Consider the following 20,640-nt stretch of genomic DNA (forward strand, 5'->3'; position numbering starts at 1 on the left):
CAGGCACTGCGGTCTCTCCAGAACTGCCCAGGGACACTGTCCTGAAGCACTGGGGGAGGGGCTGTCTGAGGGACTTCCCCAGGATCGGTTGGAAAGAGGCTCAGGGGCTCAAAGCCAACCTACAGCCTGCACTGGTCTCCACTGTCAGATGCCATCTGTCCCCTTCGCTTCCCAGGCACCTTCATAAGAGCACCTAGGACTATAACAACCTCGTCTGCCACTCAAAGGCTTCCCTCATTCATAAATTTACCCATTCATTAGTCAGATTCTGACTGCTCCACTCACTACACACTGGACACTGTTGAGATGGACAGCGCGCCCGTTTTCCTTGGCTTACCCCTCCCCCACCCCACCCCCATCCGTTTCCTGCCCGCCTCTGAGTCTCTGCGTCTCTGCTCACGGGACTGCTCTGCTGCACAGTACATCACCAGGTTCTCTTGTCCCTGGTCTCTAGCTGGGCTCAGTTAATGAGAGCAGCCCAGGATCAGGAGGAGTAAAGGGCCAAGCCGTCTCATTCAGCACGTGTTGGAGCCTCCCAGACCATCCTGTTCTTTGTTCTTGGCAGCCAGCCCCATGTAGTCTCCTTCCAGGATTTTATCAGAACTGTCCCGGGGATCAAGAGAACAGAAGGGCCGGAGGGATGCTGTGTGCATTCTAGGACAGGTATCTTGGCTCGCTCTGTGATACAGGACACTCAAGCAATCCTGGGGAGACACCAGCCCCTCAGTGTTCATTAATGAACTCCAGTAAAGCCCGACACCTGTAGCCCCGGACTCCTGCCCTGCAGAGACTGTTTAACAATTCATGTTCGCTTTTGTGTTTTGTTTTACTTACTTATTTTTAATTTGTTTTTTTATGTAGGAGTGTGTGTATGAGGACGAGTGTGTGGATGCATGTGAATGCCATGGCACATGCACCGTGGTCAGCGGACAACTGTCATGGCACTGGATTGTAACTGCAGCAGTGGTGAGATGGAGGTGGAGGCAGCCAGTCTACCTCAGTGGGTGAAATTCCAGGCCAGTGAAAGACCTCGTTTCTAATCAAAGGTAGAAGGCATCTGAGGAACAGCAGGCACTTGAGACTGTCCATTGACCTCTATGAGCGCATGTACACAGGTGCAAGCATGCATTTGGACACATAATCATATCCTCTTACCCCTTCCATGCTTGCACACACACACACACACACACACACACACACACACACACACAAATTCACAATGGAACATGCTGTTTCCTGCCTGTTAGAAGACATAACTGTGGCCGGGCGGTGGTGGCGCACGCCTTTAATCCCAGCACTTGGGAGGCAGAGCCAGGCAGATCTCTGTGAGTTCGAGGCCAGCCTGGTCTACAGAGTGAGTTCCAGGAAAGGCACAAAGCTGCACAGAGAGAACACTGTCTCAAAAAACCAAAAAGACATAACTGTGAACAAGATGGATAGATAATCCTTAGAGTATTATTTTTTTTTAAAGACAGGTGTGGTGATATTTTATTTGTGCTTTAATAAATAAAGCTTGCCTGGAGAGCAGAGGAAAAAGCCAGCCAATATAAGTAAACAAAGAAGTCAGGCAACGGCAGCACACGCCTTTAATCCTATCACTTGGCAGGCAGGGATCTATCTGGATCTTTGTGAATTCGAGGCCACACTGGAAACAGAGCCAGGTGTGGTGGCACACGCCTTAAATTCCAACTCTAGTTAACCACGGAGGTCTGGAGGTCTGTACAGACAGACAGGAAGTGACAGAGCTGGGCAGAAACAGGAAGTGATGTAGCTGGACTGAGAGAGCAAATCAGATGGCAGAACAGCAAGGCATACAGGCATGGGTAGACAGGAAGTCACTCACATTTGGAAGCTGTGGAGTTGGTGAGGTAAGGTTAGCTGTGGCTTTCTCTATTTCCCTGATCTCTCAGGTTTTCACCCCTATATCTGGCTCCGTGTTTTTTTTTTTTTTTTAATTTAATAAGACCATTTAGTAATTCATCTACAGACAGGGTCTCACTATGTGGCTCTGCCTGGCCTGGAACTTGCTATATAGACTGGGCTGACTTTGAACTCACAGAGATCTGCCTCTGCACTACTGTCTGGTGCTGGTACTAAAGGCTTAAGTCTCCATTCTAGTGGGTAAGGTAGACTGCAAAGTAACCACCCAGTAAATGTGGGATAATTTAGGTCTTACGTGCCCACAAAGGGCCATGCATTGAAGGCTTGATCCTCAGTGTGGTGCCACTGGGAGACGGACTTTAAGAGAGGAGTCTAGTGGGGGGGGGGTGCTAAGTCACCACAGGCGTTTGGTTTGAATCTGAAATGTCCACACCACCCAGCCCCCCCCCCCCCCCCCCGAGACAGGGTTTCTCTGTGTAGCTTTGCGCCTTTCCTGGAACTCACTTGGTAGCCCAGGCTGGCCTCGAACTCACAGAGATCCGCCTGCCTCTACCTCCCGAGTGCTGGGATTAAAGGCGTGCGCCACCACCGCCTGGCTCCAGGCCCATGTTTTAATACTTGTTCCCCAGCTGGTGGGATTATTTGGGTTGTGGAACATTTAGGAGATGGGCCCTAGTTGGCGGAAGGTCACTAGTGGTCTTTGAAGATGACGGCCTAGTCCCTGGTTCTAGCTTTTCTCTGTTCTTTCTGGTCCACCATGATGCGAACAGACTCCCATAAGAGCTGGTAGTCTTGACACCTCTATCTACGCCTCTAGGCCACAACTTGAGCATCTAGGAGAGTGTCAGACACAAAGGCCTGTGAGAAGGGGGTCCCAGTCCCTTCTGGGATGTTCTTTCCACCTCTGTCCCACTCACACCTGGGAGAGTCCCAGAGGAGCCAAGGCTGGTTACTGAACCCCCAGCAGAGCTGGGCCCATTCTGCTGCTTTGGAAATCCTGGTCAGAGAGCAAGACCCGGCCTGTGGGGACCATGTCTGATCTGCTGTTTCCTACACTGCCACGGGCCGGCTTCTGTGCACAGGTGGCCATTTGGACAAGATGCCTCATGAGCTATCTCACTTAGCTCTCAGGAGGAGGGAGATGGCTCTGATGCCCATTTTGGGCTTGAGGAAAATGAAGTTCTGGAAATCAAGCGACGTGGGAAAGGTCACACCATGCAGTGCACTGAAGACGTGTGCTCCACCCCCATCCACGTGTTGGAAGGTGGGGCCCTCGCAGGGCTGTTCTAAGAGGGGTCTAGAACCTTCTTTCCACCATGTAAGGACCCGGGAGAAGGCAGCAATCTGAGACGGGGAGCGAGGCTCCCATCAGACACCCCAACCTTGCACTTCCAGCCAGATGTGAGAAATGAATTCCTACCTAGAAGCTCTCAGGCCATGGTACTTGAGTAGCAGCCTGTACTGAGTAACCCAGACTGACATGGCCCCCAGCCCCACCTAGGCTGAAGAGAAGGAGCTCTAGGCTCTCCCGGCCTAGCCCGGTCCTGTGTTAACACTGCGCCTGGTGAGGCAGTTAGATTTTCCTGTCTTGTCCAGCCCCGGGTTTGCAGAGTGGGCCTAAACACCTCTGCAGTCCTCGTGAAGGACACTGCAGTATCTGTCTTCCTCAGCTCTCAAATGGGCATGAAGATAGTATTTCCCTATTATTCACAGGTTGTTTTTCTATTTGTTTTTGTTTTTCGAGACAGGGTTTCTCTGTGTAGTTTTGGTGCCTGTCCTGGATCTCTCGCTCTGTAGACCAGGCTGCCCTTGAACTCACAGAGATCCATCTGCCTCTGCCTCTCAAGTGCTGGGATTAAAGGCATGTGCCACCACTGCCTGGCACATTTGTTTATTTTTGAGAATTTTATTACCTGTCTCTTCTCACTTTTAGGCAATTCACTTCCTATTCTAGAAAAGACAGGGGTATGTCAACTGCAGAGCTTCTTCAGAGGCCTGTTTCTAGTACTTTCCTGTTCCCCAGGGTTCCAGCTTCAGCTACCTGGTTCCCTGTGGCTCCTCTCCCAGTCCGCCAACCCTCAAGACTGGCTTTTCTGTCTCTTATTGGACTCAAAGCTCCTTTGCCTGTCTTCTGTTGACGCTGCATCTTCCACCCTCTACGGCCAGTCTCCCTCTTCTCTATATCTTGGCACTAGGCAGCTCCAGGAGCCAGAGAGAAGGCCCCAGAGGAAGCCACCGATGGAGTCAACCCCAGAGGTTTCTTTTTCCTTGAGCAACCATGGTCAGGTCTATGCTGTCTAGAGAGGCGGTCTACCTCACACCCTAGGAGACTTGGCTGCTTCAGACCACAACTGCCTACCGGCTTGGGGCAGTGGATGTAGCGTGCCAGACTAATGATGAGGTCATGTGTGATGGGGTCCACCAGGTTCCGGAAGCTGGCGTAGCGATACAGCACGTCATCCAGGGAGGTTGACTCCATGCCCAGGTCCTGAAAGAGAAGAGAATGCCCAGAGGTCAGGAGCCACCCAACTCACCTACAGTGTTTTCCTCTTGTGAACCTTCTACTACAAGTGTCTTAGACACTAACTTTAGGATGGGTGAAGCAAAGACACCCCCTCCCCGCCCCCTACCCCGCTCCAGGAGGCACCACACTCCATCAGCAGAACTTCCACCAGGGCTCAAGGATTGCTGGAGTGTGGCCAAGAGCACTGGGATCCAGAAGCCCTGTTTCTACTGTTCTGGGTTGTTGGACTTCCTAAGATTCGTACCCAATGCCAGGGACAGGCCAGTCCAACCCTCTCCCAAGCTTGAGTTTCCTGAGCTGACGGCTCTCTGCTCAGAGATAATAGAATAGGCATGGTCTACCTGGCAGGGTTGGATTAGGCACTAAAAGCTGCTAGGCCTTGAGCACCCCTCAGCCATGATGCAGCCCCTCAGGAAATCTACCTAAGAGCTCCACGGCCATGCTCTTTCTATAAAAGGGAGACAGTGACCCTGTCACCCGAAATCGATGAGGGAAACAAAACTAAGCAACATGGGCAAAGCTTCTGCAGGGACCAGTGTCCTTTGTGGTCCCCCAAACCTCCTGAACTAGTTCCCTACCACACTATGGAGCTCCTTTGGCTCATAGACCCATCTGAGAATGTGCTGAAAGCCATTAACTCCAGAAAATACAGGAGTCGGGGCAGGACAGGACCTTGGCATATCAATTCCATGTTGGCCCTGCGGTCAGGAGGGTGTGTTGGGCTATACAGAACTTTAGAACTATTACCCGGGAATGAGGAAGACATACTCCTACCCTGACTGGGACATACGGAAGCTGGGAAGTCCTCAATTCCAAGGGCATCAGAAGGCTGTGTGGTCAAAGGCCCTTAGCCTAGCACTGAGCTTCCCAGCCCGACCTCTGCTTACGGGTCAAGGCTCCCTTCTTGGGGACAGGAAGGCAGAGGAAAGGGGGAAGCATGGTAGCGACTCCCAGGGCTAGACTCACGGCTGAGGGAAGGAGGCCGTGGGTATGGGGGTCTTTGTTTTCTTTTTCTTTCCCTTCTTTTCTGTGTAGCCCAGGCTGGCCTCAAACTTTTGTAATCCTCTGACCTCAGCTTCCCAACTACTGGGAATATTGGCCACGCCCAGCTAAGGGTTTTCTTTACGTCTGTCTTACTACCCTTTGGCCGTTGATTTAAGGCTAGTCTCTGTCCCTCACCCGTGTACATCTGTCCTTGGGGTGATTTACACCTAATATTCTCAGGCCCCTGTAGGCCCCTTAGCTTACTGTAAATCTGTGGGCAAGAGATCAACCCACTTTGGGGTGTGTTTTTTTTCCCTGACTGTAAAATGGGCAGGTCAACAACAAAAGTTCTCAAACTGTCCCAAGGTCCTGGGGTTGGCAGGTGGTACTGGGGGACAGGAGGGAAGCAGAGCCCCTCTGGGTCTCAAACAAACTACTGCCAAAGAGCTGGAAATGTGGGAGAAGACTGGGGGGCTTCCTGCCCTCTCTGTAGCCAGACTGGTCCCATCTCTGCAGGCCCCCCATGTTCCAGGCCATGTGAGGCCATCATATTCTTGGAAAGACCAAGAAATACCACTGGCTCATCCAGAGGCTGGGCAGGCCTGCCTTGGTGCAGACTGTATCTCTCAGGGCCTACACTCAGTTGCCCCCTCTACCCTTCAACGCAGGAGCCCCCTGGCTGACAGTGGCCTTCTCTATGGTGGGAGGTGGAAGCCCCCACCAGGAGTGGGGGGCTGGGTAACTGAGTCACAGGGTAACACCTTCCTGAAGGACTCCAGCTGGGGTGGGGCTCTCAAAGGTCTCAGGGCTACAGTAGGAAACGCCAGCCTGGGGCCGGTCAAAGGTTGCTGTACTTCATTGCTTGCTTGATTTCCGGCCACAGTTGTGTCCAAGGACACTTGTGCAACCTCAGGACACACCCTAGTATCTGGGTGTCTTCTCTATGTCTCTCCCTCTAAGCCAGTTCATTGGGGACTTAAACCGGATATGAGGAAGAGGAGCTAACTAGCCCCGCAGGGTGTCTCAGGTCACAGCAGCTTGGGCCACAGTCCTGGGGAAACCAGCTCCTCTGACTATAGGCCTGAGGATACCAGTGCTGCATGAGGGAACTGGAAAAGTCAAATCCAGATGTGGCCCTTACAGGTGCTAGCCTTGGAGGGGCTGGTGTGCCTTGCGGCAGCAAGGCACCCAGGGGGATCTCATCTTCCTCCCGGCGGCTCTAAACAGCACATCTCTAGGAACTGTGTGTACAGATGGCTGCTCACCAGAAAGTCTGGGTGAATATTATCCAACAACAGGCTGAGTCATGGCTGGTGGGAGTTCAGCTAGGAGGGTTTAGCTGGGCTAGCCCCTCACTGCTCCCTGACTTGAAATGCTGTGCCTAGAGGTGACGGGCACACAGCGCATCTCCAGGAGGTGGGGCCCCACATGACACCAGCTCAGATAAGCAGGTTTGGGGACATTTTGCAATGGGATAAGCCATAATGGGCCTAAGGCCAAGGCTATGGGCTTCCAAAGGGCAACTATACATTTATACCAGAAGACAGAACCTTTAAAGATGCTGGGAGGAGCCTGATCCTTGGGCAAACCGAGGCTCTTCAAGGGTCTCTGCCGTGACATGACCTGTGTTACAGTGAGCTCGCTGTATAGATCTCAGTCCAAACAACCCGCAGCGAAGGCCTGAGCTCAGCAGCTGCAAAGCAGCTGTTGGTAGGAAGCAAGGCACCAGACGCGCACAACAGGACACAGCCCCTCTTCTTACATCTTTATTTTCCTTGGGAAAATTCTTCTAAAAATCGATTTCTCTCATATGTAAATCTGTTATCCATTTTTTTTTAAATATAAAAAAACCAGCTTTGTGGAGATGTAATCCACATACAATTTACTCATCTATAGGACAGAGTCTGGGGCTGAGGCGTAGCTAGTGGCAGATTATACGGGTTCAATCCTCAGCACCAAAAAAAAAAAAAAAAAAAAAAAAAAAAAGTGTAAAATGTAGTGGCTTTTAGTATATTCAAATCTTTGTGCAACCACGATAGATTTTAGAACATTTTCATTACCAAGAAACTCTGTAACCCATGACCTCATTCCCAATTCTCCCCTCTCAGGCACAGGGCAATTACCTACCTGCTTTCTGTCTCTGTATTTCCTATTCTGGCCTTCCTTCTTTTGTTGTCTAACTGTAATTACAGATCTTTCCAGCAACATTGCCCTCTTCTTTAGTGCTATTCATTTTTTTTTTTTTTTTTTTTTGGTTTTTCAAGACAGGGTTTCTCTGTGTAGCTTTTTGCACCTTTCCTGGAACTCACTTGGTAGCCCAGGCTGGCCTCGAACTCACAGAGATCCGCCTGGCTCTGCCTCCCAAGTGCTGGGATTAAAGGCGTGCGCCACCACCGCCCGGCAGATCGTGCTATTCATTTTAAATTAACAAGCAAGCCCTTTAGAGTCCCTCTTACTTAACCAGGCATGGTGGCACACACCTTTCATCGCAGCCCTCTGAGTTCAAGGCAGCCTGGTCTACTGAATGGGATCTAGGACAGCCAGGGACACAGAGAGAAACCCTGTCTTTGAAAAACAAAACAACTCCCCAAATATTTACTTATTTTTATTTTATGTGACTGAGTGTTTGCCTGAATGAATGTGTCCTGCATGGGTGCCTGGTACTAGCCGAGGCCAGAAGAGGACACTGGGGTTACCGTCAGATGTGAGCCTCCATGTAGGTGCTGGAAACTGAGAAGTCCAGGCCATACAAACTTAGTTAGCTCTCTCTGCCTGGTGTTTGTAGATCAAGATATAAGCTCTCAGCTCTTGCTCCAGAGCCACGCCTGCCTGCCGCCATGCTCCCTACCATGATGGTCACGGACTCTAACCCTCTGGAACTTTGAATCCCAAATTAAATGCTCTATTTTATAAATTGTCTTTGTCATGGCAACGGGAAACTAAGACAGTGGGTTTCTGGGGATATGAACTCCTAGTCCTTAATGCCTACAGGGCAAGCATTTTAACTGAGCCACCATCCCAGCTCCCATTATTATATTATTGTTACTTTAAATGTGAAAATAACATGCTGATCAAACCTTAAATTGTATGCTGAGGTTTGCACGCACAGACACCCAGAACTGTGCACTGGGCTTGCACACTCGCCCTTGCTTCTTGCCTCCTGCCCACCGAGACCTACACCCTCACTCTGAATCGCGCTCAGTCACCGAGCACCCGTTCCCCTCAGAGTAGACAGAAGGGTTCTTTCCTGACAGACTATGAAGACGCCGTTATGGCGAAGCCACACCCGAGGACAATTAGGCTCAACAGAAACTTCAAAATGTCAGGTATTTGGCCATCCTTGGGTATGGAGTAATGCAGACACCCGGGGCTGTCTCTTCAGCTGCTTTCTAACATGAGGATCCTATAGGCCTGTCTTTGACACTAAACCCCAGCTGTGTTTCCCGGGAGGCCAATACCACAGTTGGTATTGTCATGACACTCTCTCAGTCATCAAAAAAGCATCCCATTCATGATGACCCCAAAATTTCTAGAAAATTTCCCCTAACTCTCCAACTACCTCTACAGTCCTACAGCTTCTCAGTGCCCATCCCCCTGCCCCCGAAACCCCACCGTTACTCAGTTCTCTTCTCCATAGAAACGGACCTGTCTTCTTTGGCCTGATCTAGTTCTTAGATCCAAGAGGCCCTGCCCTCCATAAGGCCCCCAGAAATAACAAGCACCGGGAAGAAGGAGAGAATCTGAAGCATTTGTGCATTGTTGGTAGGAATGTGAACTGGTGTGGCCACTGCAGAAAATGGTGTGGCAGTTTCTAAAAAAAATTAAATGCAGGATTATCCTAAGATCCAGCAATTCCATGTCTGGATGCACAGCCAGGAGAGTTGAAGGCAGAGTCTCAGAGAGATGTTGCACACTCATGTTCACAACAGAGAAAAGGGAACATTAATCTGAATGCAATAAGCTAGTCACGGAAGGGCAAATCCTGTCTGATCCACGTATGTGAGGCCCCTACAGTAGTGAACACACAGAGACAACAGTAGTTGCCCAGGAACAGGGCAGGGCATTGTGGGACTACCGATCAACAGATGTTGAGTTTCAGCTTTGCAAGATGAGTTCTGGCGAGAGGCTGCATGGTCCGAATGAACTTTACACTTGACTTGCAAGGGGCTGGGCTGTGGCTCAGCAGAAGATGCTTGCATGCTCGCACAAGGCCCTAGCATCATCCTCAGCACCACACCAAAACACTAAAGAAGTTCAACTGCTAAGTTGTTTTTTTAAAGACTTATTACTTAATTATGTATACAGCGTTCTACCTGCATGTATGTCTGCAGGCCAGAAGAGGGCACCAGATCTCATTAGGGATAGTTGTGAGCCACCATGTGGGTGCTGGGAATTGAACTCAGGACCTCTGGAAGAGCAGCCAGTGCTCTTAACCTCTGAGCCACCTCTCCAGCCCTCAACTAGTAGGTTTTATATCACATACGTTCTGCCACCATTTGAAAACAGAAAGCGAGACCCAGGCCAGCAAACACACATACTATCTTGAGGCAGGAAGAGGAAGGCTAATCCACACCCGGCTTTCCCAATCCCTGCCTATTACATTTGGTTGCTAGAATTTATTTTTCCTTAAGAGTCAAGGTCTTACTATGCTGTTTCCCCTGGTCCTAAACTCCTGGGCTTAAGTGATCCTCCTGCCTCAGCTTCTTAAGCTGCTGAGATGAAGGTGTGCTTGATTTTTTTTTTCCCCAGGCCAGGCAGTGGTGGTGCATGCCTTTCATCCCAGCACTCAGGAGGCAGATGTAAGTGGATCTTTGTGAGTTTGAGGTCAGCCTGGTTTACAGAGCGAGATCCAGAACAAGTAGGGCTGTTACACAGAGAAACCATGTCTTGAAAAACAAAAACAAAATTTTTTTTTTTTGCAAGCTACTGTGTGTACAGTGGTTAATATTTCTTTTCAAATCATGCTCAGAGAAAGCTTGGGATCGTTCTATGTACATTTTTTCAGCTTCTGCCTCCTAAGGCATTCTGATGGTGGCTCTCAACGTTTATCTTTCCTGAATAATTTTCAGCAATTCATGGTCTCATCGCCACATTCACCGTTGCTGGTTAGAATGGAGAGTCAGCTAGCATTTCAATTCTCTGTGATTCTCCTTTGCTCACTGATCTTCCTTATCATCTCATTTTCTGACCCCCCACCCCCCATCTTGGTTTCTTTTGGTCCTTTCCTACCCAGTTCATTTCCTTGGGATCCTACAGTTCAGTTTCAGAGATGAGGCTCAGGTTCCACGGTAGTTATCCCGTTTCCTTCCTCCACCCCCACTCACTCACTCCTGAAGGTGACATCTGGGGACACCCGAGCACCTCAGAATGACCTTCCCCTGGGGTGGGAGCTGAATTCAGCTCAGCTGGCTGAGGCCAACCCCGGGTAAGACCAGGCACTGGCTGCTATGACTCTGATGTGGAAAAGGGACAACTCAGATTTCCACATCCATGGGCGCAAAACAGGTGGTGTCCTCAGACATTATAACGCGCCTGCAGGGCATCATCAGCCTAACTGCTGACCGTGTGTGGGCAGCCCTCACATCTCCCAGGTCACTCTCTTCCTGCCTGTGGTCTCCGAGCTGCTCTCTCTGAAAGGATGCAGACACAGGCATGAGAGGGGGCGTGGAGAGGGGATGGCACCCCCAAATCACTCTAAGGCTCATCTCTGACCCGTGGCTGGTGAAGTCCTCAGGCTGAGGGAGAAAGTGGCTTCCGACCTTCCTTCTGGGACCAGCTCCATGATGCCTACGAGGGGTTTCTCTCAAGCTGTCCATCTGTCTTTGTTTGCAGGGTTCTCATTGTTGGCCCCCCTTTTTGGAGAGGGGCTGTCTACTGAGGTGTGCCAAGGGAATGCTGCAGGGAAGCCACGGGGGCGGGGGGGGGGGACTGCTAGGCGCTTCTATTTTAAACCCCAACTCCCCCTTTTCTTTCAAAGACCTGCCCTGTAGGGAATGAGCTGGCGTCTGCCTCTCTCCTCCAGGCATGACTCCACAGTTTCCGCATCAACACAGTGGGGACAGGAGGGAGGCCCTGAATACTAACTGGAAGGGGAGACGACAACCCAGAAGCCATGCGGGCATGGCCACAGCCTGAGTGCAAAGCTGCCTAATGAGCTTGTAATCAAGCACAGTCCTCCGCCAACCCACCCCCCCCAGAAGGAAATTAACGTCCAGAGGGAAACAGGAAACAGCTAGGCAGTCTCTCCTCCAGGCTTAGCGGCTCCCAGGCAGCTTTTCTCAAGGGAGGGGACCCACCAGGGAAACACCCCGCTGCAGCTGGTGCCTGAACTCTCATCTCCTTCCGAGTGACTCTCCTTCCCGGGGAATCCCGCGGGAGGGGAGGGGAGGGGAGGGGAGGGGAGGGGAGGGGAATGTCAGGTGCTGTTAGGAAGCACAGCTCCAGGAAGCCTCCAGGGAGAGAAGCCAGGACAGCTGGGAGCTGGAGAGCTGGAGAGCTGGAGAGCTGGAGACCTGGAGCGAGCTTCCTGGGAAGACAATGGTGTCTTGGGAAGAAGGGTAGCCTTAAAATGTACCAGGGAAGGGAGGGAGGCTTGGGACACACACACACACACACACACCCAATGTGAGAAACACACATGGATACATGGATGTAAAGGGCGGAAAGGTGCCCCCTTCCCCAAGACACTCTCACCCTCTTGCACGCAGAACCTGTGAAGGTGACCTCATTTGTAGAAAAAGGTCTTTGCAGATGAGATAAACTTAAGCAATCTGAAGACACCGCCTTTGTTTATCCAGGTTTCCCCAGATCCAAGCCAGGTGTCCTTGGCGTGGACAGAGAAGCGTACGAGAATAGAGGAGAAGGACAGAGGCAGAGCTGGGAGGGATGTGGTGACGTCTTGACGTTGAGGGGAGGAAAGAACACAATCCTGTTGTCTGAAGGCACCCAGCTGGTGGTAGTTTGTTCCAGCAGCCAAACCTAGCACAGTGGCTTGAGACAATGGTGGCACTTTTCTCAAGGCTTCCACAGGTGAAAGGGGACTCCTGTGCCACTGCAGCCGCCAGCTGAGGTCAGTGAGGGCCACGAAGGCTGGCCCTGCTTATTAGCATTCTGCTTCTTTCTCCCTCAGTCCTGGGGCTTCTGTCAGGTGTCAGTTCACACAGTAGGAGAGGGCAGGCAGTTAAAAAATGACTACTTGCCCCAAAGATGGTCCCCAGCTCAATTTGAGAAATTGCATTTAGAACCAAGGAGAGGGGATGGAGAGAGGGCTTGGTGGCTGAGAGCATTGGATGCTCTTCCAGAGGTCGTGGGTCTGATTCTCAGCACCCATATGGTAGCTACAAATCATCTGTAACTGCAGGCCCAGGGGATTTGAAGCCTCTTTCTGGCTTCTACAGGCACTAGGCATACATGTGGTATACAGGTCTACGTGCAGGCAAAAGATCTATACACATAAAATAAAATAAAAAAAAAATAAAAACAAGAGATCTATCAGTTGTTAAGAGTACTCGTTGCTCTTGCAGAGGGGCCAGATTCAGATCCCAGCAGCAAGATGGTAGTTCACAACCATCCATAACTCCAGTACGAGGGGATCTGACACCGTCTTCTGATCCTTGCAGGTACCAAGCACGCAAGTGGTGCACACAAAACACTCATACATATAAAAAAAGAGTGGGTGTGAGATGGTCAGAGATAGCGCGCTTGCTTAGCACACAGGCGTCCTGGAGTTTTACTCTCAGCACTGGAAAAAACACTAAGTGGGGGAAAAAAACCTCAAAGACATGGAGGCCGAGTAAGGTGGCACACACCTTTAATCCCGGCACTTGGGAGGCAGAGGCAGGCGGATCTCTGAGTCTAGCCTGGTGTATGTAAGTGAGAGCCTATCTCAAAAAAAAAAAAAAAAAAATCAGACAGTACGTTTATTTGTTTAGTGTTTACAAAACTGTATTTTATTTTATGTGTATGGATAGTTTGCTTGCATGTATGTCTGTGTACCACATGCATGCAGCAGAAAAATGGCATCAGATCCCCTGGAACTGGAGTTATAGATGGCTGTGAGGCACCATGTGGGGTGCTGGGAATTGAACCAGGGTCCTCCTAGTTCCAGCTCATGGTACTGTTAGCACGTGGTGGGACTTAAAGATGTGGGACGTTGTGGGACGTGCTCAGGTCATTGGGATGTGCCCTAGAAGGGGGCAGGACATCCCAGCCCCTTCTTCCTCTTTCACCTCCTGGATATAAGGTAAATGGTTTGCCTCACTATGCACTCTCTCAGTGATCTGCTTCCATGGAGCAAAGCCAAGACTGAAACTTCCAGAGCTCCTGTCAGAGCAACTCTTTCTTCAGGTGTGTGTTTCAGTGGGGTGGGAAGCTAACTAGCACAGTATTTATATATTTTTCACAATAAAGAAAAGCCACCGAGCCCAGGATTTAGGAAGTACGTAAGCAGAGGTAAAGTCTTCATTGGTTAGCATATCTGTAGCAGGATTTCAGCACACAGGAAGCGTATTCTGGGAACATTCCCTGGCTCCCTGAGAGTCCAGTCAGTAGCATGGTCTAAGATATACAATCCCGCCCGGCAGTAGTGGCACACGCCTTTGATCCCAGCACTCGAGAGGCAGAGCCAGTCGGATCTCTGTGAGTTCAAGGCCAGCCTCAGCTACAGAGGGAGTTCCAGGAAAAGCACAAAGCTACACAGAGAAACCCTGTCTCCAAAAACCAAAAACTACAATCCCAGTATCCACAAAGATGTTGCCAGAGCCCTAAGGGAAGGAAGAGGGGAGCATGAGCATTGAAGGAATCAAGAAATATAAAGAATTTAACGGGGCTGGAGAGATGGCTCAGAGGTTAAGAGCACTGGCTGTTCTTCCAGAGGTCCTGAGTTCAATTCCCAGCAACCACATGTTGGTTTATAACCATCTGTAATGAAATCTGGTGCCCTCTTCTGGCCTGCAGGGATGCAGGCAGAACACTGTATGCATAATAAATAAATAATTAAAAAAAAAAAAAAGAATTTAACTTAGTGGCTAAAGCATCCCATGGGGTCAGGGGGTGGGGGTGGGGTGGGTGGGGAACTGTCATGGTTGGGTTAGGTAGGAAGATTAGAAAAGAAATAAGGCACTGTTCTAGAAGCCTAGGGCTGAGAACACGCCCTGGAAGTGGGTGCTCAGAGATCCAAGGCTCTAGTGCTAGACTTCCTCAGCCACAGGGAATCCCTAACCCAGAAGGGGCCAGAATTAAACAGCGCAAAGGTTCTCAACCTTCCCAATGCTATAACCCTTTTAATACAGTTCCCCTTGTTGAGGTGACTCCCCCACCTTATTTTTGTTGTTACTTCCTAACTGTAATTTTGCTACTGTTATGAATGGTAATGAGGATCTATGTTTTCCAATGGTCTTAGGTGACCCCTGTGAAAGGGTCAGTTGACCCCCAAAGGGGTTGTGACCCACAGGCTGGGAACCATTGAAATAGGGGGACACTCAAAACACTGAGAACAAGTAACTACTGAGTGCTTAGCCCTAAGCGGATGGTATCTCCCCCTCCAAGGCTCAGGAGCTGTCTCAGAAGGTGGGGAGGAAAGAATGTAAGCTGGAGGATGGAGGGAAGTACTGTGGAATGCTGTCTTCCAGACACAAGTTTGGTTCAGCCATGAAGTAACAGCAACTGTGCATTCCATCACGAATGGGAGAGGGGTCCAGGAGGTCAATAATGGTTGCTGGTGGCGTGAGGTGTCCATGCTCACCTCCCACCCATGGGCATGCCAGCAACTGTCATTAAAGTGAGTGGGACACAGACACAGACAGACAGATGGATGTACACAGACATGAAAGTAGAAGGGGGAGGGGCTAGTTAGGAAGAAGTAATTCAAAGACGGGGAGGAGAAAAGAGACGTAGAGAGGAACATGATGAAAATACATTGTCTGCATACGTGGTGAACCTGTCCACAACAAACACACACCCCATAAAGACAGAAGAGGAGCCCAGCAAGGCAGTGAGCGCGAAGGTGTCCGCTGCCAAGCCTGATGGCCTGTATTGTAGGAGAGAGAGACACGTGGGATAGAACTCAAGGACATGTGGGCCTTGGCATGTGTACACTCACACACCAACACACACCAAGCAACAAAAAATGACTGGTTGATTTTGGTCTTAAGATTTTTAAGCAGAGTACTTAAGGGAGATTCAGTAACATTTACGACAACTTTGAAATGTGTTGAGAGAATTTCATAGTCACGATTTGTAAAAGCTGAATTTACTGGTATTTAATAATGGCTTAGAAACCTGTTAAGTCCTGCTTTTTTAGGATGAGTATTGATAAACTTAAGACAATTGGATATGGGAGTTGGAGAAATGACTCAGTGGTTAAAAGCACTGGCTGTTCTTGCAGAGAACCAGGGTTCGATTCCCAGCACCCAGGTGATGGCTCACAATATTTTGTAACTTCAGTTCCAGGGGACCTGATGCCCTCTTCCAGCCTGCATGGACACTTAGTTATTATCTCCTTGCCCCTGGATACAGTTGTGTAAGTTTACTAGATTCATGATAGGAATCATGAAATTGGTAAATTAAACTTAAAAGCTTAAGGAAAGAGGCTGGGCAGTGGTGATGCAGAGTGGAGCCAGGGGCAGGCAGATCTCTGAGCCTTGTCTACGAAGCGAGTTCCAAGACAGCCAGGGCTACACAGAGAAACCCTGTCTAAAAAAAAAAAATTTTTAAAGGAAATAAATAAGTGATAAATAAAAGCTTAAGGAAACCCCAGGTTTTCCACTGTGGCATACTGACTATGGAGAAAATCTCAGTGCAGGCACAAACTGCATAATTATGATTCCATGTCGGAGGACCAGGAACACAATAGTGGTCCCAGCAGATAACAACAGAGCACAGAATTCCCACTGTGTGGCAGCACCAGACACCATGACACAACAGAACACTGTATCACGATGGGAATGGTACCTCATCCCTCAAGCCCTAGTGCTTAGGAGGCAGAGGCAAGTTCCTGAGTTCAGGGCCGGCTTTGGTTATATAGTGAGTCTGAGGACAGCTTGGGCTACATAAGACCTTGACTCTCAAAAACAGAAAGGATGAAAAAGAAAAAAGGGCCAGCAAGATGGCTCAGGGGGTAACGACGCTTGCTATATAAGCCTGGTGACCTGAATTTAATCCCTGGAACCCACGTAAAGGTGAAAGGAGGTAATAATCTCCAAAGTTATCCTAGGACTTCCACACACACTCTGTGACATGTGCACGCCCCTCCCCCTCCCCCCCGTCCCCACACACATCATGGACACACACAAATAAATATAAAATTAAAAAATGTTTTTATTATTTTAATTACGTGTATATGGAGGTGTGTGTGTACGTGTGTGCACACAAGTACAAGTACCCACAGAAGACAGAGGTGTCAGGTCCCCCTGGAGCTGGGGTTACAGGCAATTCTAAGTCATCTGATATGGGTGCTGGGAATCCAACTTTGGTCCTCAGGAAGAGCAGTATGTGCCCTTAACCACTCGGCCATCTTTCAAGGATGGCATCACCCAGGTTTGGTTTTGGTCTCCACCACACTCACAAGTCCATGGAGACTGGTGCCTAGAAGATGTCCATCAGCATCCAGCTGACCCATGCCAGGCAGCTGCCAGGGAGACTAAGTGGAAATCAAGGCAGGGAACTGCTAATAGAGGCACCATAGCCCCTGCCCAGCTTCCTCAGTATGGCTGTGTGTGTGTGTGTGTGTGTGTGTGTGTGTGTTTGTGCGCGCGTGTTCTCTTGCAGCTGACTGTCCCTGCCTGCCTGTGCCTTCTGATTCTGACAGGTGTAGCACTCACAGTACATCCCCCAACCGGTTCCCTAAGTGTCTCTCTTTCCCAGAGCCTCTTGCACAACTGGGATTCTGTAGAAAATGGGAGCAGGGGCAGACGTCCCAGAGGTCCCCAGGCTCCTGAATTCCCCGAATTCTTGGCATTTTTCATTTCCTCTTGGGAAATAATAAAATCAGCTGTTTATACCTTCTGGCAAACCCATTCAAGTCCATTATCCCTTCCCATGGTGAAGTCTGTCCCATTTAGATGAAAGGTTTGTTCCATCACCAAAGGATTCAAGGAAAGTGTCTCAGGAATGAGTTGGAGGACCCTCTGCTCCTTTACAAGGGGGACTTCACTGCAAAGAGCCCATTTCTCAGAGTGAGGAACTGAGGTCTAGAGGGTTGACTCCCTTAGTGAGGAAGTAGTAGGAACAGAGGAATTCTAGAGCCCCCAGAAGTGTCTAGCTCCGCCTCTCCTGGCCACCAGCCCTTGGGAGTTACTTATATTAGACCAAGTTCTCCAGAGAAACAACCAATAGATGTATGTGTGTGTGTGTACAGGGGGGAGAGAGGGAGAGGGAACTTGGTTTATTTTAAGGACTTGGGTCATGTGATTGTGGGGGCTGGCAACTCTGAAATCTGTGGAGCAGGAGGACAGGCTGGAGGCCTACCCAAGACCTGGGAGAGCTGTCTTGTTTTTGCTGCTAAAGGATGTGTGGAGGCAGATTCTTTCTTTCTCAGGGGGCCTGTGTCTTTTCTGGTAGGACTTCAACCGACTGAACATGGCCCATCCATGCTGCAGAAGGCAACGTTCTTTTTAAAACGCCATGTCTACTGATTTACACGTCCCTTACATTTAAAAACACCTCCGGACACGTCTAGAATGATGATGGCTGATCAAACTGGGTGTCACAGCCTAGCCAAGGGGACACACTAAAATTAGCACCACAGTGAAGTGATGGTCTTCATCACTTTAAATCTACATTAGAGGCAAGGCCAAAGCCAAGGCCAGATCTCCAGTATTTGGACTCAGACCTCTTGCCGTTCTTCTGGGCCTGAGAGATGACTCAGACCAGATGAGGAACTCAGCTGGAATCCAGCTCACTCCCCAGCTTGAGAAAGGAGGGGTCCCCCAGAACCCTTAGCTGGCTGAGAGTGAGGCCCTGCCTGAGTGGGGCTTAGCTGTCTGTCACTCTGGACAATGGGGACAGTGGGAGCTGGTGAGAAGTCACAGGTGCTCTCCCTGAGTGCTTCTCAGCAGGAGCCACGGGATGCAGGAGTTGGGGTGGGTGGGTGCTACCCCCCCCCCCCCCCAGCCAGGTAGAATCATCCCCACACAGCCCTGTTCCTCAGGACCTGATGTTCCTGCCAGTGGATGGTCGGGAGGCTGCCCCCACCACTGCTGCAGCAGCAAGGAAGCAGTGAGCTATCAAAGCTACAGGGAGGAGACAGCCATGTCCCCTGAGGATGGGAGGGACCTTCACCTGGTCTCTGGAAGGCTCCCGAGTGTGTCCACAACTTCCATGGACACTGGGAGGGAAGAAAGGAGTGAAGTAGAGGAGGTAGAGACGGATGAGGGGGAGCGGCCAAAGTCCTAGGGCTAGCAGCAGTCCAGCGCTCCCCGCCAGTGTCCTTGACCCTGCCCATAGGATTCCCCACAGTGGCTAGCTTCCAACATAAGCACAACTCAGGCGGAACCTGCTCCGGTGCTGTGTTCTACGTTCTGTTCTGATGGCGGTCCTGGCTCCTCTGGGTTTCTTGGTTGGCCTTTTGACAGTTTTCTAGAACAATTTCTGGCAGCTGGAGGTGGAGTTCAGTGGTAGTGTGTGTAATCAGCAAGAAACAGGCCTTGTGTTTGATTGACAGCAACACAAACACATAAACACAGACACAGACACACACACACATTCTATGTGTGGAAATTGTCTGAAATCCCACCCTAATGCCTTCTCTTTCCTTACCAGGGCCCCTCCCTCCTGTGGTCCCATTCCCAAGAGTCCCCTCTTCTGTCTCATGGAGCAATTTCCCTTTGAGATGTCCCACTCCATCCAAACCCTTTCTACTCCATTATCCTTGCCCGGCTTGACTGGGTCGATTTCCAAGCAGCAAAAGCCATTCTTGAGAGGTGAGAATTCTTGGAAAAGGTAACTTGGATGCTTTTGTGTCTGAGTTTCCATATCCCAAACTAGCCCCCTCAGTGTTCTTGAAGGTGGATGGGTCTGCAGCTTCCTGGAAACCCCTGGGCAAGTGTGCTGCCCACCCACCGTTTTTACTCTGAAACACCACAGCTCCAGGAGGACATGGACAACTTCAGTCTGCAGCTGGGAATAATAAAAGTTCAGTAGACTGGCACACTTTAGGAAAACTAAATTGACTGGGATTAGAGTCTGGAGGAACTGGGATTAAGTACAGGGCGTGGGGCACACCCAGACTGAAGTTCCTTGGAACTGCTAGAGGGAGAAATAAATGCAGGCAGTCTGGGAAGGGGGAAGGGGATTCCTGGACCCTGGCAGTCTGTGAGAAATCAGTAGGGATGGACACCATATCTTTGCTTGTGTCCTGGGTGCCCCAGATGCAGTCCAGATCCACTCAGGGGGTCTTTGAATCTATCTGATGCTCTTTAATAGGTAGGAGTGTTGAAGTGGATTTCCTAGAACAGCAGTCCTCAACCTGTGGGTCGAGACCCCTTGGGATCGAATGACCCTTTCACAGGGATCACATATCAGATATCTACATTACGATTCATAACAGCAGCAAAATCACTGTTATGAAGTCCCCTTCTCCTTTTCCTTTTCCATTGCACTCTGAGGTGATCTGAGCGGCTGTGCTGAAGGATTTAGTAGAGGGAGTGGGGCTCCCGACCAGTCTCAGCTCATAAAGATCTGAACTTCTACACACTCTCACCAAGGCTGATTCCAGAACAGCTGTGCAGGGGACGCTGGGCCGGGGTACCCGAGTGGGGCTGAACTACAAAGGTGCTGAATGGGCGGATAGCTGCCTGTGAAGGAAACCCAGGTGATGGTGGACCTGGCCTGACTCATCAAACGGCTTTAATACTCCAAGTTCTTGGCTTTGCTGGGCTGCCAGGAGCAGAGGCCGTTAAGCTCTAACATGGAGGTAATGAGCCGTCAAATGTCAGTTCATCATTCCAGCCCTCACTGTTTCCATACCTTAGATTAAGAAACGATAGTCTGCAAAAGTGTCACCCAGAGAACGTGCTCAGGACAGCTGTGCTCCCCATCTTTCAATGTCTGCCCTGCCCTTACCTCTCTCCTGCTCCTGACACAGTAGAGTGGGGACCCAAGTTACTTGTTCCAATCCAGGGAGCCTGGAAAAATGCCACATTAGTCATTGCAGCACACACAGGCTTCCAAATCTTCTCCAGCCATCACTAGCCAGGACAGCACCTTGGGAGACCCAGACAGATCCGAACTCTTCTCTGGGCCATTTGTATTTC

The 20,640-nt window shown here is 50.1% G+C and overlaps 1 protein-coding gene across 1 annotated transcript in view; it reads right to left on the minus strand.

Annotated features, from left to right (window-relative positions):
* The window catches only part of Lrrc75a (leucine rich repeat containing 75A), a 40,650-nt gene that overhangs the window by 10,462 nt on the left and 9,548 nt on the right, over nucleotides 1-20,640 (minus strand). Inside the window, exon 2 of the mRNA XM_059269386.1 lies at nucleotides 4,241-4,369. Coding sequence (XP_059125369.1) covers nucleotides 4,241-4,369 — 129 coding nt within the window. The remainder of the gene's footprint in view (nucleotides 1-4,240; nucleotides 4,370-20,640) is intronic.

This window comes from Peromyscus eremicus, chromosome 8a (assembly GCF_949786415.1).
Source record: "Peromyscus eremicus chromosome 8a, PerEre_H2_v1, whole genome shotgun sequence".
NCBI classification, from domain to species: Eukaryota; Metazoa; Chordata; class Mammalia; order Rodentia; family Cricetidae; genus Peromyscus; species Peromyscus eremicus.